The sequence below is a fragment of the Eptesicus fuscus genome, chromosome 18 (assembly GCF_027574615.1).
Source record: "Eptesicus fuscus isolate TK198812 chromosome 18, DD_ASM_mEF_20220401, whole genome shotgun sequence".
NCBI lineage: Eukaryota > Metazoa > Chordata > Mammalia > Chiroptera > Vespertilionidae > Eptesicus > Eptesicus fuscus.
Window position 1 is genome coordinate 50,665,948 of NC_072490.1, and position 25,987 is coordinate 50,691,934.

Genomic DNA, 25,987 nt, shown 5'->3' on the forward strand with positions numbered 1-25,987 from the left:
CTGATTCCCAGTATTTTGCTTCCATCATCGCCATCTTCATCACGACCATCATCACCGTCATCTTCTTCATCATCATCATCCTGCTGTTTCTGGCGCACTTGTTCACCCCTCATTCCATTCTCTGCCCTTCTCTATATCCTAGGAGGCTGATTCCTACATATTCCACCCCCCCGCCCCCCAGGCTCCCTTCCTCTTGTTTCCTGATTGGCTGAGGCAATGGGGAGGCACAGGTTGGAGATCAGAACCTGGACTACTTTCCCCCCACTCCCTCCCTGCTTTGCCTGCTTTCCAGCCATGGCTGCCTCCCTTCAACCACAGCTTCTGTCACGTGGCCTCTGCTCCAAGAATTCAGCTCTCACTCGATCCAATATACAATTTCCTCTCTTTGCCCTTCCAGGACAAAGTGTGGTTAGCTTCTGGGTGCTTCAAGATCCATGTTGAGTTTCCTAACCCTGCCCCCTAGGTAGACCTTTCATAGATATCTCTGGTGCCATTTAATTAGATTCTGTGTCCTGTCAGGAGCCTGATGATAGTCATCTCTAACATCTTCTTCTCTATGATTATTATGTACTAATTGCTCCCCATGTATCAGACATTGTGCTGAGTTCTTCACCAACATTAACATCCACCTTCACAATAACCCAACAAAGAATGGATTATTTTTATGAGAAAGTAGACTTGGCATTTGTAACAACCTTATCCCAGGTAACACAGCTAGGGAGTGGCAGAGTCAAAATGCACACTGAGATCTATCTACTTCAGAGCTTCTTTTTACACTGTCCACAGTTCGCCTGTCCATGTAAGAATCCTGGAGTGTGTGCTACAAATCCAGATCTGGGACACCTACCCGCATCCCTCTGCTGAGGAAACTGCTCCATGTTTTAATTTGAGCAACAAGGTTGGCTCACAGCATCACCTTATCCAAAGAAGATAATTGCATAGGTGAACTGACAACCTAAGGGGTAGGCTGGCATTAAAACTCTGATCAGTATGGGCAATAGTAAATTAGTGAGGCAAATGAAACTCTCCCTCCCAAATTTAAATGAAAAATGCTAAGGAAATTGGTCAGGAGGTAGAGGGAGGAGAAAAAAAAGTAAAAAGAAGCAAGCAATGAGAGTGGCATGGCCATATGGTGCAACAGTGACTTGGGATGCAGTAATAAGAGAGCATGTCCCTGGAGCCAACTTAAAGGTTGAACAATGACTATGCTTAGCTTCTCTTGAGATGTAGCTCCTCTCACCCATCAACCCACCCGTGATCTAAATAATCACTGGTCATGCCTCCCCTGACCCACCCCCAGTTGGCACACCCCAGTTTTTACAGAAAGCTCTAAGCTAACACAAGTGAAGTAGCCTCCCTACCAGTCTTGCTGCATTCACTCTGGCTCCCTCTCTAAACCAGCCCTCACATTGAAGCTAAAGTAATTTTTCCAAAATGTCCATCTAACTTTCTTAGTCTGCCTGCTTAATACTCACAAATGATTTCCTATCCTTTTGACATACAATGAAAATCCCCTATGGTGACCCACAAGTTCCTGCATTGTCTAGCCTCCATCCTCTTCATTCTCAGCCAGAGCCTCAGTCCTCCTCACCCCTCTGGTCCAGCAACATTGGCCTTCCAGTGCCCCCTGTTCATCACACTCCTTCCTGCCACTGGGCTTAGCACAGGCCACTCTGTCTGCCCACAGTGAGGATCCCTTGCGCTTTCACCAGGGATGTATCACTGACCTCCAGATCTGACAGCAATCTCAGGGCACCCCTCCCTTGCCTGGTATTTTTCACAGGTGTCCCTGTTTGCGTGATTACTTGATTAATATCAGTCTTTTCCCACTAAGCTCTCTGAGATCAAGGTCTGTATCTGAGTTTGCTTCACTCTTGTGCCCCTGGTACCTTGTAAGATGCTTGGCCCACAGCAGACACTCAAATATTTGTTGAATGCGTGAACAGTTTAATGTCTGTATAGTTGTTACGGAGGAAATGACAATAGTAACAGTGGGCAAGTGACTGTTGCTTAGGAAGGGCCAACACACAACAGGAGGCCAGAGTATGTGTGGCTGTGTGCACAGTACCCGGGACCAAGCTCTGCACTTGGAAGGGAAGCCCGATTCTTCTGCAGCCCCAACATCCGCTTTAGCACCTAAGAAAATGCCCAAAAGGTCAGTGGCACTTGGATCTCCTTTACTGTGTTTCACTTAAGCTTGCAGGTGTATTTCCAAAAAGTTCCCGTGAACAACTTCATAGCCAAGATATTGCAGGTTTGGTGCCTGTTACTCACCCCAATCCAGCTTTATACTGAATTGGAAAAATAAAGAGAAAGATTTTAAACTGAATTGGAAAGATAAAGAGAACAAATTTGCAAACTGAAAAGGTGATACTATTAACTCAAACATCTTTGATTGCTCTTGAGAAACATTTGTAAATCAAAATTGGTAGTGCTATTAACTATATGACATATTCTTTTAACAATTTCCATGACAGAGGAAATTGTCTCATATCATTCAAATATGTAAAATTATGACTAATAAATAAAGGTATTTGCTACTTTAATTCAAAAACTTTTTTTTTTGAATACTTAGCCCAGAGTGGGAGATACAGGATAACCTGACTAGCTTTGCTTTCAAGAGCCTCAGAAACTAATGGAGGAGATCATAGAAACAGAAAATAAACCAAGGTCCAGGATATCATAGAGTTTTGCAAGTAAGAAAGATAAGGTTCCCAAGGGTGATGATCTATTGACAAGTTAATGCCAAAACCAGATCTTGAACCTAAACATCCCCTTTAAAGATACAATATGAAAAAGGATATATGTTAAAGATATGACCAGTTCTATTGTTCTTATTGGCGCTCTCAAAACCACTCCATCCATTGGTTGGGGGGCTGAAATATCCAGCAAACATTGATATGGCCTTTTTAAGGGAGCAAGATCCATCTTCCCACCTCCCATCTAGCCTTGCTGTAATCTCCTTTTCATGTATCAGGTGAAATAACTTCCCAAAATGGGAATCCAATCATGGCATGCCCTTCCTTCTCAGTGCCCTTAGGATAACAACCCGAGTCCTTGATAAGGTTCAGCATATTCTGGCTCTGGCCCTTGACTGTAGCCTCACCTTCCACCACTATTTCCTTCCTTCTCCAGGTTCCAGACACTCTGCTTCCTTTGGCTTTTTAATCAGACCATGCTTCTCCCACATCAGGGACTCAGCACACACTGTTTCCCCTGCTTGGAACACTCATCTTCCTTCCTCATCTACTGATTCACTGGACTCAGAGAAAATGCCATTACTCTGACCTGTAGACTGGGTTAGACCTTCCCTGCGCTCCGTGTATGCTCTGTTGTTACTATTTATTGAGCTGCCCCTTTAACATCTATCTTCTGCACTAGACTCTAAGTCCCAAGAGTGCAGGAACCTGTCTCGGCCATTCACTGGTGCATCCCCACGCCCCAGCACAATACCTAGATGTTAGGGAGGTAGGCTAAGCTGTCAGGACAAATAAACTTTAAATCCTCAGCATTTTACAGAAGAAGAAGTTATTTTTTCTTTTTTATGTGACAGTCCAGAGTGGGGCTTTCTGGTCAATGGCTGTTTCACTCCCTACAACCATACAGGGACACAGGCTGATGTGGCAAGAGTTTTTAACATGTGGATTCCAAAGTATCCCTGATCATTTCTATGTTAATCCTCCTGGCTTCTCTTTACTTTTTTTTCTCCTCCCTCTACCTCCTGATCAATTTCCTCAGCATTTTTCATTTAAATTTGGGTGGGAGAGATTTTCATTTAAACTTGGGAATGGGAAAGAGTGTGGAAGAGCTTACATGGAAGGTGATCACTTCTCTTTTACTCCTTTTCCAATGGGGGTAATTTAGTCACATGGTCACAAAAATACACAAAAGACTAGGATATGTGGGCCAGCCATTGTCAAGCACTTCTTTACCTAAATGCATCAAGGAAGAAAGAATTTTAAAAGACAGATGACTGCTCCACCAGAGTGCTCAGTGAATATTTATGAAACATAGTTCATCTTTAAGCCATTGTATTGCTCTACTGTGGATGTTTATTTTAATACCCAAACTCCTGGAATCATTATATTTCTTTCATTTTGTTGGCAGCATTTCAATATCCAAACAACTGGCTTCAATAAAAGGTAAGGTGTGGGGCGACTGAGATATTTGTGCTTCTTCTCTACTATGACAGTTTATCAAGAGTTAAAAATAACAGGACATTAGAGAATGTCCAAGATGTAAGGGACCTTGTGGGTAAATCATCAAACATTCATGACGCTCTTTTTAAAGGTTTGGGAACTGAGATCCTGGTGTAGGAATTAGCTTACCCAAACTTAGCCCACCGAAGGCCAAGCCGACCCCTAGTCAGTGTGATTCCCACCCGGGGTCTCGTTGTCTCTCCACTGTTGGCATCTTCAGTAAATCGGGAGCAATACCATCAACATCTAATTTATGAATGTTCGATGGAACTCAGGATGCGATCAACCCACAACTGCCTCTGATTGAGTAAAAACAGTGTGGCCAACTCCCAAAGTGTAAATATTTGCTCTCAGAATTCCATTTCTATAGGTAAAATGTCTTTAGATCTAACACTATTGCCATGGAAATAACAATATAATAAAAAAAAAAACCTCATATATGTGGATCATTATCTTATTCCAAAATGTGTGACTTAAAACATTCACAGAGAAAGAAGCACAGCTGGATTTTACTGCATTGCAGTTGTTTTTCCTCAAAAATGGCCAGCCAATGTCGCCAAAGGAGACTTTTTCAATTTAGATAAATAATCTTGATGAAAATATTTTTGCACTATCCTAACACCGGACCTATGATTTCTGTTTTATAATTCCAGGTATTTTTTATAATTTCTATGACAACATCATGTCTATGATATATATCCATGACATTCCTAATACTTCCTCCCTTTGGGAAGTTGAGGAGGGGATTAAAACTCTGTCACCTTCTCTGCCTCTCTCTCTCTCTCTCTCTCTCTCTCTCTCTCTCTCTCACACACACACACACACACACACACACGCACACACATGCACACACATGCACACACATGCACACACTCACCATTCCTAGCACCAGACTTTACATTTGAGCCACCTTTATTCCCTTAAGAAAACACAGGATCACCCTGACTTCTTTTCCCAGAATGTGTTTTATTCTACTGTAAGTAATTTTAAATGTTATTCATTGATATAAGAATGGGTAGATCATGGAATAGAAGCCAGTATGATCCCACATTTTTTCTAGATACTTGGGCTTATGCCCTTGATCTCTTGGAGGGTGGGTGTGGAGGATGAGGCCATATTTGTCTGGAGCATCCAAAGTCATTTTATAGTGGAAAAGGTTAAGGAGTACTATAATATTGAAGAAACAATTAATCTAGCAAGAAAATGGGAGATATCTAGTGTTTAGTTTTGTTATATATATATACTACCCATGTTAACCTGTACTCTTCTCCTGTAGGTCTTCATTTCCAAAAATAAAACAAATATTAGGAAAAGTTCTAAAATGAGGTGATTCTGACAGCTTGCTGTACTGAGAGTTACACTGAAGTGTCAGGAAGTTATTAGATCAAATGTTTAATGTTCAATTCCATGGTCCAGGGCAGGAGACAGAGGTAGAGAATTTTTCTGAAGTTCAAGTCAGCTCAGACAGTGTTTTAGTGTGAGATTTTGATAAGTTTATGTTTAGGGAAGTAAGAAACACAGAGTAGGGACATTCAGAGTTGGGGGAAGAGTCCTACAGAATACACTGCCTGAAACACAACATCCAGAGGCAATATATGTCATGGTGAGGGACCAGACTGGCTGTGTGACCTTGAGCAAGCTACTTACCCTCTCTGTGCCTGAGTGTTCTCCTCTATAGTGTGGAGATGATACTGAAGCCTACCTCCGAGGCTGATAAAGGAACTGAATGTGTTGACTCGTGCACCCCCTGGAGGAGTGTCTGGCAGAGAGAATGAGCTCCACATTCATTCACTACTACCGTCCACCAGAACCCACACTCCAGGAAACCAAGGATTCTTCTCTCCACATTGCTCACTGCCCTGTCTCCACAGCTAGGATGGGGCCTGGGAATGAGCACTTCCCAATAAATTCTTGTTGGGAGAAAGAGCATTTAAGGAACTACACACAGTTCAGTATTATTAAAGCGTCAATGGTGAGGTAGGAAATAGCAGGAGAGGTGACATGAAGCGGCCTGCTTTAACGCTCTCTCCACACCCCCATTCCAGAGGCAAGGGAGCCAGTCAACGTTGCCCAAAGAGAAGCATCAGTCCTTTGCAGTTTCAGTAACGTGCTTTCGCATATATCTGCTTGCAATCCTGAAGCAGGCGGGGCGGGGAATTGGAGGCGACGTGCAGGGTTTGTAAGTGAAGAGCCAACCGTAAAAGCAGGAAACCAAGCGCCTCACAAAGGAGCACAGTGTTGGAAGGATAACTAGCGCTCCTCCTTAACTTTTCTTTTGAATATTTTCCAGCTCAGTTTTTACCACGAGCATGTGCTATTTTATAGTCAGGGGGAAATGCATGCTCTGTTTAAAAGAATGGGGGAGAAGGGAGAGGAAGCTGGCTATTCCAATGGAGTCCCCATCTAGACCTGAGCTTCAACAGAGGGTTGGAAATGCCGACTCCACAGCCTCCATGGGGATGCCTCGCGGGATAGTCCAACGTGGCAGATCTCTCTATGGGCTTTGAAGTCAGACAGACTTTCAGATCATTTCTCTGTCACTGCTGAGCAATGTGGTCTTAAAATTCTGAACTCCGCATGTGTCAGTCTCCAGATGTAACACTGAGACACAAGTAGCGCCTCCCTCCCTGGGTCTACTCAGCATTAAATAAGATTCTGTGTGAAAGGCCCTTGGCACACAGGAAGCGAGGACATGTCTGTCACTACTCGCAAGCTCGCTTGCAGCTTGGAAATTCACCTCTCCCTCGCTAGAGGGCACGGCCTGGGGGACAAGAGGCTAGCATCTCCCGTGAGAAGTCTCAGACTAGGAAAGCAGCTTCTATGAAGCCCTCCCTAATTACTCTTGGTCATTAATTAAGAAATCAACTGGTCAAAGTTGCAGAAGAAATATTTACCACCTAAGGAATTAAAGTGGTTCCTCTAAGCAATTTGCTTCTTAAAGACAGTAAACACCTTAACTTTAGCCACTTAAATTCAAAGTTACCACCATACAGCACTCAACCAACTCAAATACACACACCCCAGGAAAGGCAGACACGAGCTAAAAGACATATGCCCATCTCCCTGTGATTTTTAAAATATGTTTTTATTGGCTTCAGAGGGAGGAAGGGAGAGGGACAGAGAGAGATAGAAACATTAATGATGAGAGAAACATCATGGATCGGCTGCCTTCTGCACACCCCCTATTGGGATCCTGACTGGGAATAGAACCAGCAACCTCTAGGTTCATGGGTTGACACACAACAGCTGAGCCACACCGGCCAGGTGTCCCTGTATTTTGATGAGCAGGAAAATCTTGGTAATTGAGAAGAATCCCAATTTTAAATGCAGATTTCCAGATGTGGCAAAGTTGAAGAGATGCGGAAGAAAGAGCTAAAACCAGAATTCAAAAGCAAGGTAGGCCAGGTGGAAGGGCAGCCACTGGACAAGTGGGCAGCAGCAGGAAATATAAGGCACAAGCCATAGGCCACGGTGAGACTGAGGATCAGAAACCAGGGAGGAAATCAAGGAGTAAGAAGTTAAGGACACAGCTTTTGTAGACATTCATTTGTGAAGCACCAACTATGTGCTAGGCATTGTTCTAAATGCTGATGATTCCACAGAACACAACACGGGCAAAAAAAAATCCCTGTCTTTGTGAGTCTTATGTTCTCAACATGGATCCAAATTCAAGCTCTGCCACTTCCTAGCAGTGTGTCCTCAGAAGGATCATCTTCTTCCTGGATTAAAAGGTGTAATGCTGGGGAGACACACTGTGTTCATGGACTGGAAGAGTCACTGCAGTAAAGACATCAATTCTCCCCAAACTGCTTCCTAGGCTCAGTGCAACTTAAGGCTTTTCAAAAAATAGTCAAGCTTATCCTAAACTTTTATGTAAAAAGAGAAAGGCCCTAGAATAGCCAAAATGATTTTGAAAAAGAATAAAGTGTCAGGAATCATTCTTTATAATATTAAGACTTACAGAAATCGGAACACTGTTACAAAGGGTTCGACACATAGATCAATGGAACAGAAGAGGAGACCCAGAAATTGACTGACACAAATATGCTTAACTGGTTTTTGACAAAGAGGCAAAAGCAATTAAGAAGGAAGGATAGAGTTTTCAACAGCTAGCGCTGGAGCAACTGGTCCTCACAGGTAACACAATGAACCTCACCCCAACATCACACCTTAAACAGCAATTAACTCCAATGGATCATGGATTAAAATGTAGACCATGAAGTTATAAAACTTTTAATTATGCACAGGACAAGTCTTTCATAAGAGGCTAAACTGAGGGTTCGACTTTATCAAAGTTTAAAACATTTCTTCCACAGAAAAACCCATTGAGAAGATTAAATGGCAGTTTAAAGACTGGGAGACTATATTTGCAAATCACATACCCTACCAAGGACATGAATCTTTACTTGATACAGAATTCTCAAACCTCAAACATTATTTTAAAGCCAATGATAACATGAACAGACCTGAACAGACATTTCACCAAGGAAGGCACACTTTCATGCAAATAAGGACATGAAACGCTGTTCAGCATCATTAGCCACTAGGAAATACAAATGAAAACCACTGTGAGATGTCAGCACACACCTATCAGAGGGACTAAAATAAGTAGTGACAATACAAAGGCTGGTGCGCCTGGAGAAAACTGGCTCTCTTACACACGGCTGATGGGGCTGTAAGATGGTACATCCACTGTAGAAAACAGATTATAGCTTCTTAAAAAAATAGGCTTATCATATAACCCAGCAATTATACTCTTAGGCATTTATTCCAAAGCAAAGAAAAATCATGTTTCGTACAGTAATTTGTACAAAATGTTCATACAAGCTTTATTTCTAATAGCCAAAACCCCCCAAATGTCCCTAAAAGTTGAATGGTTAACAAACTATGGTACATACATATCATGAACTATCACATTAAATGGTGTAATAATTCCTATGGTTGTTATGATAATTAAATCTATAAGTTATTAAAGTACATAAATAGGTGCACAATAAATGGCAACTCCAACCTTCTATCCAAACCAGATTGCTGCGCGCGCGTGCACACACACACACACACACACACACACACACACACACACGTCCTCGACTTGCTTTAGTTTGGAGTAAATAAGTGAGTTACTCCCGACTGAGAGGCAAAGAGGGCCATCCATTTGCAAGACCAGGCAGCCCAAATGATTCCAGCTTTGGGCTAAATGGTAGGGGAAACAGCCTGGGTGAGTGGAGAGGACACACATTTCCTCATACGACAGGAAGAGATATCACCTCATTGATTAGAATGCTTAGCAGATGTGCATGGACACAAAGATTATAACAGTACCATTTAGGTACTGTTCAGAGATACAGTAAAAACTGAGAAGGCCCGCATACTCCTTCCTTATCCATTCCTCTTAACTCTCATTCTTCCCTTTCATCTTTAATTGAAAAACAAATGGATGCTTAAAACCTTTCAATGACTTTTCTCTACTCTTTAAAGGAAATCTTGTTTTTTTTCCATGGCCCATGAGCAGGGCTGGCCCTGCCTACCTTTCCCACTCAAACACCTGCCAGCTCCTAGCCTCCAGCCACACTGTCTCATCTCAGCTGCTCCAGCAGATCTGAGGCTTCTGGTCTGTCATATAAGAGCATGACTCCTGAGCCTTTGCATATGTTGTTCCCTGAGCCTGGAACACCCTGCACAGCCATAACCCAGCCTGACCGCACACTCTTACAAGGCAGGCTCCTTCTCATCCTATGGGTCTTAGTTTAAATATTAATATACTAATAGTGGCCTCCAAGACCACCTATCTAAGTTACTTTCCTCCCAGACCCACTCTGTAATTTCTATTTTTTCTTCTTTGCCTCATATATTGCAAGTTGCAAATATGCATATTGTATATATGTAAAAAGAAATAAATAACTATCAAATATATATGAAACAAATATGCATGTATACACATATATTCTCTTGATTATGATTTATTTCTCCACTGGATTGTAAGATATATAGGGCAGGGGCCACAGCTGGTTGTGTCACTTATGCCTACTAAATTCCTTAGGAGAGTACCAGGAACATAGGGACTGCTCGGTACAAAAGTCACATTATTCTGAATTATCAGCATTCTTTGAATTGATGATTATTGCACATAACATGGGCTGAAAGCTGTGGAATTTTTATTATTATTTATTCACCAGCATGTATTAACAACTACTAGATAGCTGGCATCTGTGCTGGTCCTGGGAATATAATGATAAAGAAATGGATGATCCCTGGCCTCATGGACCTTGCATTCTAGTTGGGGAGAAAGCCAGTTAAACATGCAATACCTGTAATGTAAATTCTAGAATAGGGGCTGTATTAGGGACTAGGAGAGCAGGGAGCTTAAGAATGTTCTTCACCATTCCTTGTGCTTGGTGTTCACTGTGTATTACCAGCTGGAAAGAAGTGAGTTAGCACTGACCTTGCAAGGAATTTAAACCAGAGAAACCAGCTGGGCGGTCACTGTGCTTGAAGCAGTGAGTCATAGAAATCTATCTCTATCTATCATGACATCAAAGAGCTATTTCTGACATCATTCTCCTTTATCACACTGGTAGGAGGTGATGCTTTGTCTGTCATAATATTAACTCCACAAGAGCAGGACTGTGTCTTATTCAGTGAGGTATCCTCAATGCCAGGGACTGAGCCTAGCACATAGTAGGTGCTCCATAAATATTTTACACTTTAGAAAACCCAAGCTTTAGAGGTAAGGTTTTTTCCAAGGTCAAATAGCAAGAAGGTTTAAATCTCATCCTAATTCTACCAATTCCATTGCTCCTGAAAGAACTTTTGTTCTCCATTGTTTAAAGGTCCAGGTCCGAATCCCAGTAGAAGACAAATAGCCCAAGAACAGAATCAGGTTGACATACACTCTCTAACCCATCCCCCACAGTCCCCTGGAGGACATAATCCCATGTCTGGGGAAAGAGTATTTCTAACCTGGGATATGTCATTGTGCATTTCTCCTCCCACAGCTCTGGGGAAGGGCTCAGATCTGGAAAAAGCCATCGCCACTGCTGCTCTGATTTTCAGAAATTCTTCCGACACTGACTGTAAACTTGAAAAAGCTACTGCCAAAAATCTGCTACAAACCCAATTTAGGAATTTCACAGAGGTAAGAGAATTCATGGGCTTGAAAAACAGGAGCAACACCACAATGGCTGGTCCAAAGAGCCCACAACTCCAGCTCAGGGACCCCATCATGTTGCTTCATTCACCAAACATGTCCTGAACACCTACTAGTACTATATGTCAGGAGCTGAGCACTGGGATTAACGCAGTGAAAAGCTAACAATCCACAGAGTAGAGAGATATGCTGAAAAGTAACTAGAACTATTCAAAGGATGGTGAAATAGTAGAGCATGCAGTGAAAGAGTCAAACAGAGGGGAGGGGCCATCTTGGGGTGTGGTCAAGAAAGGGTTCCTGGCCCTGACCGGTTTGGCTCAGTGGATAGAGCGTCAGCCTGCGGACTGAAGGGTCCCAGGTTCGATTCCAGTCAAGGGCATGTACCTTGGTTGCGGGCACATCCCCAGTGGGGGGGGTGTGCAGGAGGCAGCTGATTGATGTTTCTCTATCATCGATGTTTCTAACTCTCTATCCCTCTTCCTTCCTCTCTGTAAAAAATCAATAAAATATATATTTTTTAAAAACAGTGGTTCCTGGAAAAGTAAGGCATCACTGGGAACTAAAGAATGAGCAAGAGTTAGCAAGTTCAGGGCTGGGGTGAGGATGACAGCATTCCAAGCAGAGGGAATGGCAGATGCAATGGCCGTGAAGCATGTCAGAGCCCTGTGAGGGCCAGTAAGTAGCTGGTGGAAAACGGGAAGTAGGAAGCAGTGTGCAATGAGGCTGGGGAGGTAGAGAGAAGCCAAATATCCCAGAGGCATAGCCTGGGGGCAGAAGGAAGCCAGGCATGGTTTCTAAATCTAGGAAGAAGAAATGTCACCAACTGCAGATCAGATTAGGGTAGGGGTAGGGGTGGGACAAAAAAGAATGGAGTGACTATGGGGAGCACTCCATGGGGAAGACGATGTGATGGTTTGGACTAGGGTGGTGAATATGTGAGACATTTGGAAGGTGGAATGAACAGGATTTGCTCATTGATTGGCTGTGAGGGTTAAGGGACAGGAGGAGCAAATTATGACGCCCCAGTTCTGACTTTTGGGGGGAAAATGGGTGGTGGTCCCATTCCCAGAGAAGAGAAAGACGGAAGACTTAGCAGATGTAAGGTGGGGTGAGGGTGGGGAGGAGGTGATGAATTCCGTTAGAAGGTGTCAGTTTTAAGATGTCCAAGAAGCAGAAGCAACACTCAGCAACAGGATATATGAGTTGGGAGGTCAGAATAGAGATCTGTGTTCAAAATATGAAAGTGAGAACTGGCAGTGTATGAAGGGTCACTGCCCCAAAGGGGAGTGACCTACGTCACCTAGAGGCATGTTTCTCAAAGTCACTCAGTTGAATACCATCTTCAGTATTTTCCCCACAATTGCCTACAGCTTGTATCATAATGTACTTAGAACTTCTTTCAAGTTAAGCTCTCAACTTAAATAAGTTCATTTTATAAAGACACTTTATCACTATTCTAAGTGTAAATTCAGTGTGTAAAGTAAAAGGTAGTAAAAAAAAAAAAAAGTAGTTTATTAATTCTTATTTAATACCAAAGGCCCGGTGCACGAAATTTGTGCACAGGGGTGTGTATCACTCAGCCCAGCCAGCACCATCTCCAATCTGGGACCCCTGGAGGGATGTCCGACTGCCCTGTAGGATCAGGCATAAACGGGCAGTCGGACATCCCTCTCACAATTCAGGACTGCTGGCTCCCTACTACTTGCCTGCCTGCCCTCCTGATTGCCCCTAACCGCTTCTGCCTGCCAGCCTGATCACCCCCTAACCACTCCCTTGCCAGCCTGATTGCCCCTAACTGCCCTCCCCTGCAGGCCTGGTCACCCTTAACTGCCCTCCCCTGAAGGCCTGGTCACCCCAAACTGCCCTCCCCTGCAGGCCTGGTCCCCCCCCAACTGCCTTCCCCTACAGGCCTGGTCCCCCCCAACTGCTCTCCCCTGCAAGCCTGGGTTCCCCGCCACAACTGCCCTTCCCTGCAGGCCTGGTCACCCCCAACTTCCCTCCTCTGCCAGCCTGGTCACCCCTAACTGCCCTCCCCTGCATGCTTGATTGCTCCCAACTGCCCTCCCCTGCAGGCCTGGTCCTCCCCAACTCCCTTCCCCTGCTGGCCTGAGTCACCCCCCCAACTGCCCTCCCCTTCAGGCCCAATCACCCCCAATTGCCCTCCCCTTCAGGCCTGGTCCTCCCCAACTGCCCTCCCCTGCTGGCCTGGTTCCTCCCAACTGCCCTCCCCTGCTGGCCATCTTGTGGAGGCCATCTTGTGTCCACATAGGGGCAGCCATCTTGTGTGTTGGAATGATGGTCAATTTGCATATTACTCTTTTTATTAGATAGGATTTATTCTTGCATCAACTAAAATTGCATTACCAGCAGTGTGCATTCATACTTTGAGAAATATTAGCCTGGGGAAAATTAGTAAGAATTATAAGTAGTTTAAAAGATAAGTGTGAGAGATTTAAAAGATAAGAATTATAATCCCCTTAAAATATAAACATATGTGGGTTGGACACACTAGAGCTATATAATGTATCATTTGCTGGGGGAGCTGGGTCAAAGGTATAGCTTCCTGTGAATCTATGATTAGTTCAAAAGTGCTTTGTGAAATTGGCTCTTTAAAAATAGATTCCACCTACGTGATTTTTTTTAAAAGGCCAATTTGGTAGAAACAGAAGATAGAATAGTAGTTGCCAGGGTTTGTTGGGGAGGAGTGGGTTGATAAGGCCAAAGGGTATAACTCTTTAGTTATAAGAAGAATAAGTTCTGAGGATGTAATGTACAGCATGATGACTGTAGCTGATAACATAGGACTGTGCACTTGAAAGCTGCTGAGAGCAGATCTTCAGTGATCTCCCCACACACAAATGATTTAAACTACATGAGGTGATAGTATGTTAATCATCTCAATCTGGGTCATCATGCCCATGAGCTATGTGGATGTCAAATCATCACACTGTACACTTCAAATATATATGATTATATTTGTCAATTATTCTTCAGTGAAGTTATGAAAGAGTGCATATGAGTGTGTATATGTGCACGTGTGAGAAACAGAGACAGAGAAAGGCTTTAAGGTGATGCATAGAAAAATGACTGGAAGGAAATGTTAATAGCTAGCTATTTGGGGTGATGGGGTAAAGATTTATTTTTACACTAGAGGCCCGGTGCACGAAATTCATACAAGAGTAGGCCTTCCCCCTGCTAGCAGGTCTCAGGTTGAGAACCGCTGCTGTAGAGTCTGGGACCATCGGAAGACACGGATATTTGCATTGCAATTCATTGGCAGTGGCAGGATTACAGTTGTGAAGTAGCAGCGAGAGTGGTTTTGTGGTTGGGGGTCACCACAGCATGGGGAGCTGTGTTGAAGGGTCGGGGCATTGGAGAGGTTGAGAACCACTGCTCTAGAGTCTGCAGGTATTCCATGGCCCATGGCCCCTTCCATTTTATTTATTTTATTTTTTATTTTAAAAAAATATATTTTATTGATTTTTTACAGAGAGGAAGGGAGAGGGAGAGAGTTAGGGACATCGATCAGCTGCCTCCAGCACACCCCCTACTGGGGATGCGCCCGCAACCAAGGTACGTGCCCTTGACTGGAGTTGAACCTGGGACCCTTGAGTCCGCAGGCTGACGCTCTATCCACTGAGCCAAACCAGTTAGGGCAGCCCCTTCCATCTTAATAGCTAGCATCAAGTCTTTCTCATGTCTCCTCACTCTGACACTGACTCTTGTTCTTCCTCCTTTTACATTTAAGGAGCCTTGTGATTACATTGGATCCACCTAGAAATTTCAGGATATCTCCTTATATAAGGTCAACTGATTAACAAACTTAATTCCATCTGCTATTTTTTTTTTTTATTGATTTCAGAGAGGAAGGGAGAGAGAGAGAGAGAGAGAGAGAGAGAGAGAGAGAGAGAGAGAGAGAAACATCAACATTGAGAGAGAATCATTGATCGGCTGCTTCCTGCACACCCCCTGCTGGGGATCGGGCCCGCAACCCAGGCATGTGCCCTTGACCGTAATCGAACCTGTGATCCTTCAGTCCACAAGCCGATGCTCTATCCACTGAGCCACGCCAGCGAGGGCCCATCTGCTATCTTAATTCTCATTTGCCATGTAACTGTAACATAGTCACAGGTTCCATGGGTTAGGCCAGTGGTCGGCAAACTCATTAGTCAACAGAGCCAAATATCAACAGTACAACGATTGAAATTTCTTTTGAGAGCCAAATTTCTTAAACTTCTTCTAACGCCACTTCTTCAAAATAGACTCGCCCAGGCTGTGGTATTTTGTGGAAGAGCCACACTCAAGGGGCTAAAGAGCCGCATGTAGCTCGTGAGCTGCAGTTTGCCGACCACGGGGGTTAGGTCATTCTGTTTACCACACCTGCTAAGGAATTAGGTGCAGATCCTAGTACTTAACCTAGTCTCTCTCCTATTATGGATTTTTTTTTTTTTTTAGATAGTATCTGACCAAAAAATTAGTTGACAAGCACTCTTTTGGGTTTGCTGCAAGTAAAAGTAATAAACTGAACGATGTATACTTAAAAAAAAAAAAAAAAAAAAAAAAAGAGTAGGCCTTCCTTCCCCCAGCTGCTGGCACCGGCTTCCCTCTGGCACCCGGGACTTGGGCTTCCCTCGCTGCCCCCACTTCGTACAGAAGGTCCTCCAGATGTTTGGAAGGACATCCGGTCTAATTAGCATATTACCCTTTTATTATTATAGACTAGTGGCCCGGTGCATGAAATTCGTGCATGGGGGTGTCCCTCAGCCCGGCCTGCACCCTCTCCAATCTGGACCCCTGGGTGGATGTCCGACTGCTGGTTTAGGCCCGATCCCTGTGGGATCAGTCCTAAACCAGCAGTCAGACATCCCTCTCACAATCCGGAACTGCTGGCTCCTAACCACTCACCTGCCTGCCTGCCTGATCACCTCTAACCATTCTGCCTGCTGGCCTGCTCACTCCCAACTGCCTCCCCCACCGGCCTTCTTGCCCCCAACTACCCCCCCTTGCCAGCCTGATCGCCCCCAACTGCCCCCCCCCAACCAGCCTGCTTATCCCCAACTGCCTCCCAGCCGGCCTGCTTGCCCCCAACATCCCCCCCCAGCCTGCTTGCCCCCAATTGTCCCCCCGACAGGCCTGATCATCCCCAACTGCCCTCCCCTCCTGGCCTGATCGCCCCTAACCACCTCTGCCTCGGCCCCACCACCATTGGCTTTGTCTGGAAGGACATCTGGAAGGACTCCCGGTCTAATTAGCATATTACCTTTTTATTAGTATAGACTAGAGGCCCAGTGCATGATTGAATCATGCACATGTAGGGTCCCCTACACACTTTTGCTTTCGATCACGGGGGAGCTGGGTGCCTGTCTACTGGTGCACCAGGCCTTTCAGAAGCCTCCACTGAGCTGGAGGCTTCTGAAAGGCCTGGTGCCGGAGCAGACAGGCACCCAGTTCCCCTGCTTTTGATGGTCTGCAGCGGGACGTGATCTCGCTGCCCCAGAGGCCCCTTCTGTTCTGCAGCACAGCCATGGCACAGACACGGGCCCAATCAGCTACCCCGGCCACCCCGAGTCCCGCCCCCTGCGCCTTCCACTGGCCCACTTGTGGGCGTAGGGGAGTGATGGTAATTTACATGTTACCATTTTATTAGGTAGGATAGAGGCCTGGTGCACTGGTGGGGGCTGGCTGGTCTTCCCTGAAGGGGGTCCCAGATCAGGGTTGGGGTCCCCTTGGGGGGCGGATGAGGGGCCTGAGGCAGTTTGCAGGCCAGCTACACCCCTGACAGGTGGGGGTCCCCACTGGGGGCGGTGCTGGCCTGGGCGAGGGGCTGGGGCAGTTTGCAGGCTAGCCACACCCCCATCAGGGTGAGGGTCCCAGCTGGGGGCATGGCCAGCCTGAGTGAGGGGCTGAGGGCCATTTGGGGGCAGTTTGCAGGCCAGCCAAGCCTCCGGCTTTGTCCGGAAGGTCTCCCGGTCTAATTAGCATATTACTCTTTTATTAGTATAGATTCTCTTTTTGAAAAATATCTTTTTAAATGTCCAATATTAAACAGTTACTATATTTGAAATAATTTTTTTAAGAAAAGCTATTTTTTTCAGCTAGAATATCAGGCAGAATTTGACAAAAGACAAAAAGTTCTGGGGAGTCTTCAAAGAGGAAGTGGGTGAGAAAATCCTATAACCTTTGCCTGACTCGGGGGCCAAGAGAAGTGACAAATCCCAGAGCGAAAGGGACCCTACCTGGCTGCCTGGCTGTCCTCAGGGAGCTTCTGACTGGATGACAATGGGGACCTCAGGGATGGATCATCTTCTGAGGGCATCAGAGGCCAAACCAAAACCAGCACCGTCAGGAGGTCACCTTAGCCTCACGCCCCTCGGTGTAGGCTGACCCCAGGAAGGCCGCCAGTTTCTGGATCCCCAGCAGCAAACTCTCGGGCCTCCCACAGCCCTGCCCTCTGCTCGGGTGGCAGCGCAGGAAAGAAGGGCCGTATTTCGGGGGTGCTGGGGGACAGCGGGCCCCGAGGCAGCCCCAGTACCAATGGTGCCGGCTGAACTTCACAGAGCAAGCGCCTGGGTAACGTCAGAATGCTGCCTTGGACCAACCGCCCCTCCAAGAGACTCCCTAAGACAGGTGCCCACACCTGAGCCGAGGCAAAAGGCCCCTCCTGCTGCTGCTGCTCCTAAGTCCCCACGTGGGGTTCTCTGCTGAACTGGACTGGACCCTGTGGCTGAGCCTGGGTCCCCAGGGGCACATCTGCTTTCCCATAAGCCTCCTGGGGGATCTTATTCTATAGCCAGTCAGGTCTGAGAAAACTGAACATATAAAGGCTCTGTGAAGAACTTACAAAGCAAACAGGGCGGGTCAGGTCCAAGGGACTGGACCTCGGTCAGCTTCACCTTCTAACATGCCGTGCAGGAGACCTGCTGCCTCTCTGCCCTTTAGGCAAGTGCTGTCCCCTAGTGAAGTGCTCCCATCTCTGTCCCGGAATCTGACCCTCTCAACACAGCATTCGGCTCTCTCGGAGGGGCTGGGAGAGCGCCCTCGGCCTCGCTGGCAGGTGTGACCTCTTGAGAATGAGCCCAGAGTAACAGTAACGGTCTAAGCCTGTAGGGAACATGGTCATTCCTACTCCCTTAGTCCCTGCTGTGATGGCTCCTTACAGCTGGCACATGTGTGAGCATTTGGGGTTGAGCTAAATGCAAACAGAGCTCAGTACACCCGTGAATCAAATGACCTTAAGGATTTTAATGCCACTTGGAAGCTACTTCACAAGCTGTGGTTGGAAACTGAAAGGCCTCTCCATGTATGTACTATTCACATGTTTCCTTCAATCCGTTTATGAGGACTGTGAACTTGGATTTGATTTGTGATCAAACTAAATGCTGAACAATCGTCCAAAGCACATATTTTCTTTTAGCATACTTTATTCCATATTTCTGGAAAATCTAGCTGTTCCGTGGAACCCATGTTGTATCGCTCCCATAACAAAGAGCTTATGTTTTGGAAATCTGAAAACACAACACTATCTGTGTTGATACAGGCGAGATGGCTTAGCAGTTATGAGAGGGCTAGGTAGCCAAGCTATGAATCTGACTCCAAACCAGGAGCTTCCTGGCAGGAGCAAGTTACTTAAATCTTGCCAAGTCTCTGATACTGCACCTGTGAAGTGGGGCTAATGATTGTATATATTCAATAGAGTCTCTGTAAGGAATCAATGAGACAGCCATGAAAAGATTTACCACAGTGCTCGACAACAACTTGGCATATTATAGTTAACTAGTGACCAGGTGCACAAAATTCATGCACATTAAAAGGGGATTAATTAGAGGAAATATTTTAATATTGCTATTTGCTCTTTCTCTATAATAGAAGTGTCAGAGATGAAAGAAAATTAGTAAAATGTATATGAAAACTTTCCTCCTGTCAGAGTCTGGGGCACACCACGGGACCCAGAGTCAAGTCCCTGCCCACCCACATGCACCTCAAAATCACGTGAGACCCAGACCCAGCTGGCCCCACCCCCATTGGGTGAGATCCAGACCCGGCCAGACCCACCCTTGTCAGGCAGGCATAGCCTCAGGTCCCCTGGCCCAGTGCCAGGATGGGGGCGTGGCCTGAGGTCCCCCAGCTCAGACCAGGGTGGGGGCATGCCTTAAAGTCCTCCATCAAGCCCCTTCAGGTGGGGGACATGGCCTGAGATCCCCTGTCAAGCCCTGCTTGGTGGGGGGCATGGCCTGAGGTCCCCCATCAAGCCCTACCAGGCTGGGGGATGCAGCCTCAGGTCCCCTGCCAAGCCCTGTTGGGCGTGGGCATGGCCTGAGTTCCCCAACCCAGCACTGGGGGTACACCTTGAGGTCCCCTGTCAAGCCCTGCTGGGCAGGGGGAGCAGCCTGAGGTCCCCTAGCCCAGCACCAGGATGGGAAGCCCACCTTGAGGTTCCCCGTCAAGCCCCACCGGGTGGAGAGGCATGGCCTCAGGTCCCCTGGCCTGGCACTGGGGTGGGGGGATCAGTCTGAGGTCCCCTGTCAAGCCCTGCCAGGTGGGGGGGGGGGGCACAGCCTGAGGTCCCCTGTCAAGCCCCACAGGGGCGGGGGAGGGCGTAGCCTCAGGTCTCTGCTGATTGTTCATTAAAGCTCCTTATGGGAACTTGGCCTCAGCTGTGGGTGCAGCCATCTTTGTGACAGAGTGATGGTCAATTAGCATATTCCCTCTTTATTAGATAGGATAAGAAGTTTATTATTGCTTTTTCACTGTAAAACCCAGGTGGCACAATAAATTAGTTTTGCGCTTCTTTTTTATTCTTACAGGGACAAGAAACCAAACCAAAATACAAAGACCTTCTTTCCGAACTTGACGAGCATGCAGAAAATAAGCTTGATTTTGAGGACTTCATGATCTTACTATTAAGCATCACTGTAATGTCAGACTTGCTACAAACGATATGGAATGTAAAAATGACTAAATAAACAGCTTTTACTATGTAGTGAGACAAAGTAATGACAAAAGATAGTGTTAACTGATTAAAGAGTGTTTTCCATTTATTTTCAATTAGTTGATATCCTGGCACGCATCTGGGATAGGCTGGGTGGCTCTGGTTGCTAATATTCAGACCCAATATTACTCCAAACTCCATGCACGCTCTCAGGAATGCCTGGGTGCTTTACAACATGCTTTGCCACTGAAGACCACATGGCTCCTGCTGAGTCATTGGTGACAGAGCACTTTCCTTATAGTCAGAAAGTCACTCTTCATTCATTAAGAGATGTTTACTGAGCATCTACTCTATGGTACCCCTGGGGATGCAGAAATGAACCAGCCAAAGCATCCCTGCCCTCACACATGCCTGGAGCAGTCTAGCAGAGGAAAGGGACACTGAACATTGTATTAATCAACTGCATATAGAGCATAATTATAATTATGATAAGGGCTACAGGATGCTAGAAGTGCTGTTATCACCTGACCTTGTTCAAAGGTCAAAGAAGCATTACTAACATTTTGCAAAAGACAAAATTATAGGGGAGGGGGGGAGACAAATCAGTGGCCAGGGCTGTGGGTGGTAAGTGGAGTTGTCCACGAATGGGCATGAGAGAACTTTTAGGGGGGTTGGAAATGGTCTGCATCTTGATTGCAGTGTGGTTTCATGACTGCATAATTTGTCAAACTCTTAGAACTGTACTCTAAAAGTGGTGAATTTCATTGTATGTGAATTATTCTTAAGTAAACATGATTTAAAACTAAAAACAACAACGACAATATCCTTGTCATCTGTGACCATGGTTTGACAACAACGTTTTAGGATTATGATTTAAAAGTGGTCATGTCCTAAGGACCCACAGCCCCTATTCTGAGTTTAAATCATATCTATATATAAATTTATATACACACACAGAAGTCAATGCCTGAACATTTGAGACTGATTTTCACCAAGGTTCTTATTTATTGTAAAATTATTGTCACTTCCCAAGTCTCCTCCCTCATCTCCCCTTTTCCTCCCTGCCCCACCCAGTGAGCCTCACAGACATGTTCAGAACACACTTTCAGGAGGAAGACCTTCACCCTTGGTCTGGTGAAGTGCTTTCTCACCTGACAGTGCCCCAAATCCACCAGGACCCGACTCCCTGGCCCTCCTCGCTTTCCAAACCTCAGACATTCCAAGTCCAAGCGTTTGCATGCCATTGAGGGAAAGGGCCACACTCTGCCCTCTCTCACCATTTCAACAGGAGCTACCTGTGTTCAACAGGACTCACACTACACACCAGGCACTACCTTAGGGGCTCTGCAAATATTAACTCATCGAACCCCCCTAATTACTCTAGGTAAGTAGTGTTATCATTTATAGATGAGGAAACTGAAGCACTGAGTTTTGATTTTTATACAACTGCCAGGTTTGAGCATTCTCTGCCCTCTCTGTAGGCCTTGCTAATTTTGTTATTATTAGACTTTGTTTTGAGCAATAATATTATAACCCAACAAAAATAGCTGTGCACATTTCAGGCACTGTGCGGGAGAGAGTGGGACCAGCTGGGTCCTGGAGAGCCAGTTGGCATTCCTCAAATAGAACTCTGTGGGCTGGTCTCCATCAGAGTCGCATGGAGCTGAATATGGCAACCTTGGTGACCTACGAAAAGGTCAAATTCACACCTTTTGGAGAAGGAAAAAAGAGCCCCTGGCCAATGGTGTGATCGGAAATCTTGGAGCCATTCCAACTCTCCGGGCTCCCAGTAAGAAATCTTTGAAATTCCACCCCAGATGGAAAGTCACACTCTTTTGAGGAGAATATCAATTACAGAATCTATTTTTACCTCATGCAAAGAATGAAAACTGAGCAAATACATGTCTACATGTTAGAGCATCAGTGACAGATAAATCAATTAGCATGATGCTAGGACCCTAGATCACAGAAGCCTCATGCCTTGGTTCTAATCCCAGGACCATAAACTATACTCTTAGAACAAAGGTGCTGTCTTGTAAATGTTACTGGTTGTCATAGGTGAGATTATGGAGGCAAATCTGGCTTGGGATCCCTTGTTTGCAAGGAATAAAACCCACTCAAATAACAACCATGCACACATACAGATATAGACAAAGAACAAAAGGGCATTTGTGTTTATCAACAATGTACAGGGGCATATTACAAAATGAATAGGCAAAAAAATGCAATTAACTTCCACTGCTGCAAACAGGAGAAGAAAGCAAACAAGGATTTGCTCTTGTCCCTCTTAAATTGGTTTCTTATCTCTGCTTCTGTCTGCTGGTGGGTGTTAGTCTTCTTTCTTCTCTCTCACACACACTTTTTTACTAAAAATTTTTTTATCTAATTAACTTAAAATATTTTCCTCTTGCTTGATTTTTCTGCAGCTAAACTATAAATTTATAATTTTTCTTCTTTAAACCATGCAATGATGTTCTTTCTTATAAATTTCCCTCTCAGATTTTCTTGTCAGCCTGCTTCAAGGAAATCCACGTGTTCAATAAACTTGCTTGCACTTTGGTTGCTACCAAATGGTTGTTTAATCCAAATATCTGAGCAACAGACAGAGCTGATCCTCCTGGAGAAAATAAAGTTGAACAGCCAAGACCACTGGATAGTCGAAGAGAAGACCGCAAATCTTAAACTCTCCAGTCTGGGGAGGACAGCTGGTGAATGGATATGTAGTGTTAACAGTCCTGAACCATTGCTTCTGCCTGCACTGCCACAAAATAAAAAAGGAACTCATACAACTTAATAAGAGGAAAGCAAACAATCCAATTAAAAAATGAGCAAAGGACCTAAATAGACACTTCTCCAAAGTGGACATACAGATGACCAAAGATGAAAAAGTGCTCAAAGTCACTGATCATCAGAGAGATGCAAATTAAAATGACAATAAGGTATCATTTCACACCTGTCAGAATGACTACCATCAACACATCAACCAACCCAACGACAAGTGCTGGCAAGGATGTGGAGAAAAGGGAACCTTAGTACACTGCTGGTAGGAATGCAGACTGGTCCAGCCATTATGGAAAACAGTATGAAGTTTCCTCAAAAAGTTAAATATGGAACTTCCATTTGCCCCAGTGATCCCTTCTAGGAATATATCCTAACAATCCCAAAACACCAATCAGAAAGAATGTACCCCTATGTTCATAGCAGCACAATTTGCAATAGCTGAGATCTGGAAACAGCCCAAGTACCTATCAGTAGATGAGTGGATAAAAAAGCTTTGGTACATTTACACTGTAGAATACTATGCAGCAGCAAAAAAGAAAGATCTCTTACCCTTTGAGACAGCATGGAGGGACCTGGAGAGTATCACGCTAAGTGAAATAAGCCAGTCAGAGAAAGTATCACATGATCTCACTCATGTGTGAAATCTAATGAATAAAATAAACTTGATCAAAATAGATCCAGAGACATAGAAGCATGGAACAGACTGTCAAATCTCAGAGGGAAGGCAGGGGTGTGTGGGTGTGTGGGAAGAGATCAACCAACGAACTTGTATGCAAATATGTATAACCCATGGACACAGACAATAGGGTGGTGGAGGCCTGGGGCAGGGGGGGGGGGCAGGGCAGGCTAGAAGGGGTCAATGGGAGAAAAAAGGAGACATATGTAATATTGCAACAATAATGATTTAAAAAAATTTTTTTAAGATGCATTGTGCCAGTCTCCTTTCCTCTAATTTCAATCGAGGACATGTGGATTCACATTTCTCTTTGATCCTTTGCGGGGTATGGTTTTTAAATTATCCAATTCTGGAGGCAGACGGTATAAATCAGGAACTCAGTATGTTTTCCACTTCGGCACACTTAAAGAACACCATGCATTCCTGCTACAAGCTTTCAATACTTTATCCACATTCTCATCTAACAACAATGAACACAAGATTTTTCATACTCATTTAGTGACAAGACATGAATATAGTAGTATAGCATAGGAAATATAGTCAATTATATTGTAATAACTAAAAATGGTGCCATGTGGATACTAGAGTTATCAGGGTGATCACTTTTTAAGGTACATGAATCTCTAATCACTATGTTGTACACCTGAAACTAATATAATATTGTATGTCAAGTATAATTAAAAACTAAAACAAATTATTTTTTAAAAATCAAAGTGGGTCTATATACATGTCTCATATCCACTCTAATTTGTCTAAATTCTAGACAAATTATCATCATTATTTTTTATTAATAGCCACTGCTAATAAAGTACACTCAATATTGCCACATGGTCTTCTGCTTAATTTTGTAGGCAACTCTAAGATTGGTATCATAATCTCTATTTCACAAAAGAGAAAGCAATTACAGGGTCACATAGCAATAAGTGGCAGATAAAACCAGGATTCCACCCCACACGAGTTCTGTGCCAAAGTCTGTCTGCTTTCTATGACGACATGAATGGATATAAAACTCCCCAAAGGACAGCTTCTCCATTATTGAAGTTTATACCTTATTACAACAAATTATTCTCCAAAATAAGGAGGAAGATGAGGAGGAGAAAGAGAAAAGAACAGAGAAGGAAGAAGCAGTTCTTATGTCCAGAACCCAAAGGGAGTCAAGAGTTAGGGGGAAACAGTGACAAGATAACGTGTTTTCCTTATCTTTCTATGTCATTTAGTTTACATTTTCCAGGGAATTCTTTCTTTAGGGAAAGGGTATAGAATGTTTACATCTGAGTCCTATAGCCACGTTTTCCTTGAAGTGAAATGGCAGGAAAGAGGCAGGGAAGGTGGGCAGCGGAGCCCCTGGGCCGGCTGGCATGTGCCGGGTGGAGGGGTAGAAATGCTGATGGAGGTCGGAACCTGAGTCTTCCCCAGCTCTATCCTGCTCCACTCCTCTCGGGGTCTCAGATTCTTCCTTACTCAGTAAAAGGGGGCATAGCCACCAGATGTTCCCCCAATCCTCCGCCCCCCCGGCCCCCCCGCCCCCCCCCCCCGCCCCCCGCTTCTCATATTCTTTTGTGTAAACCAAGATTTTTTAAAAGAAAATTACAACAAGATGCCAGGGAGCATATGGACAAATTTTAATCACTTCTAAACCTGTCTCTTCTACTCTGTTTTGCTACCTTTTGACCTTGGCCATCTGTGGCATAAAAGCAGGTGTCCTAGAGAAAAAGAGAGAGGGGATAGTGAGGGGGCAGAGAGAGAAGATAAAAAGAAAAAAGAAAAGCTGATAACTTCTCCAGACCTTTTAGACTAAAAACGTGAAGATAGGCTTTATATTTGCTTTGAAAGGGCCGCATAAGTCACACAATGCGTGTGGCCACATGCTGGCCTGTAAGCAGCATCTATAAAAGCAAGAGCCCTGCCTGTCTTGTACAGTATTTCAACACCTAGAACATAGTAAGTGCTCAGTGAATACTGAATGACCAATCAAGGGAATGAATGGGTCCTTTTCCAACAGGAGAGGTGGGAAAGGATGCATGAGGACATTTGCTTGGAGCAGGACAATGTCATGCTGAGAAAAGAAAACACAGCGACATGCATATGAGCCTAACCAATGGTTAAGTTCAACAGTGGGTTGGGGCATCCATGGGGAGAGATGTGGGATGGGAATGGGGGGATGAGGACAAATATGTGACACCTTAATCAATAAAGAAATAGAAATAAATAAATAAATAAATAAATAAGTAAATAAATAAATAAATAAATAGAAA

General features: G+C 44.7%; 1 protein-coding gene across 1 annotated transcript; it reads left to right on the forward strand.

Moving 5' to 3' along the window:
• The first annotated feature begins 2,045 nt into the window (after nucleotides 1-2,045).
• On the forward strand, nucleotides 2,046-20,338 carry SNTN (sentan, cilia apical structure protein). The gene is made up of 4 exons (XM_008146275.3): nucleotides 2,046-2,155; nucleotides 4,108-4,142; nucleotides 11,195-11,334; nucleotides 20,151-20,338. The coding sequence occupies exons 1-4, from the start codon at nucleotides 2,046-2,048 to the stop codon at nucleotides 20,307-20,309; spliced, it is 444 nt and encodes a 147-aa protein (XP_008144497.2). The 3' UTR covers nucleotides 20,310-20,338.
• Nucleotides 20,339-25,987: the final 5,649 nt, after the last annotated feature.

Bases quoted from the DNA above. Each gene is read 5' to 3' on its own strand.
- SNTN (XM_008146275.3), top strand. From the start codon at position 2,046: ATGTGTGGCTGTGTGCACAGTACCCGGGACCAAGCTCTGCACTTGGAA. The intron at 4,143-11,194 runs GTAAGGTGTGGG...CTCCTCCCACAG, and splicing joins ACAACTGGCTTCAATAAAAG to CTCTGGGGAAGGGCTCAGAT. The intron at 11,335-20,150 runs GTAAGAGAATTC...TTATTCTTACAG, and splicing joins AATTTAGGAATTTCACAGAG to GGACAAGAAACCAAACCAAA.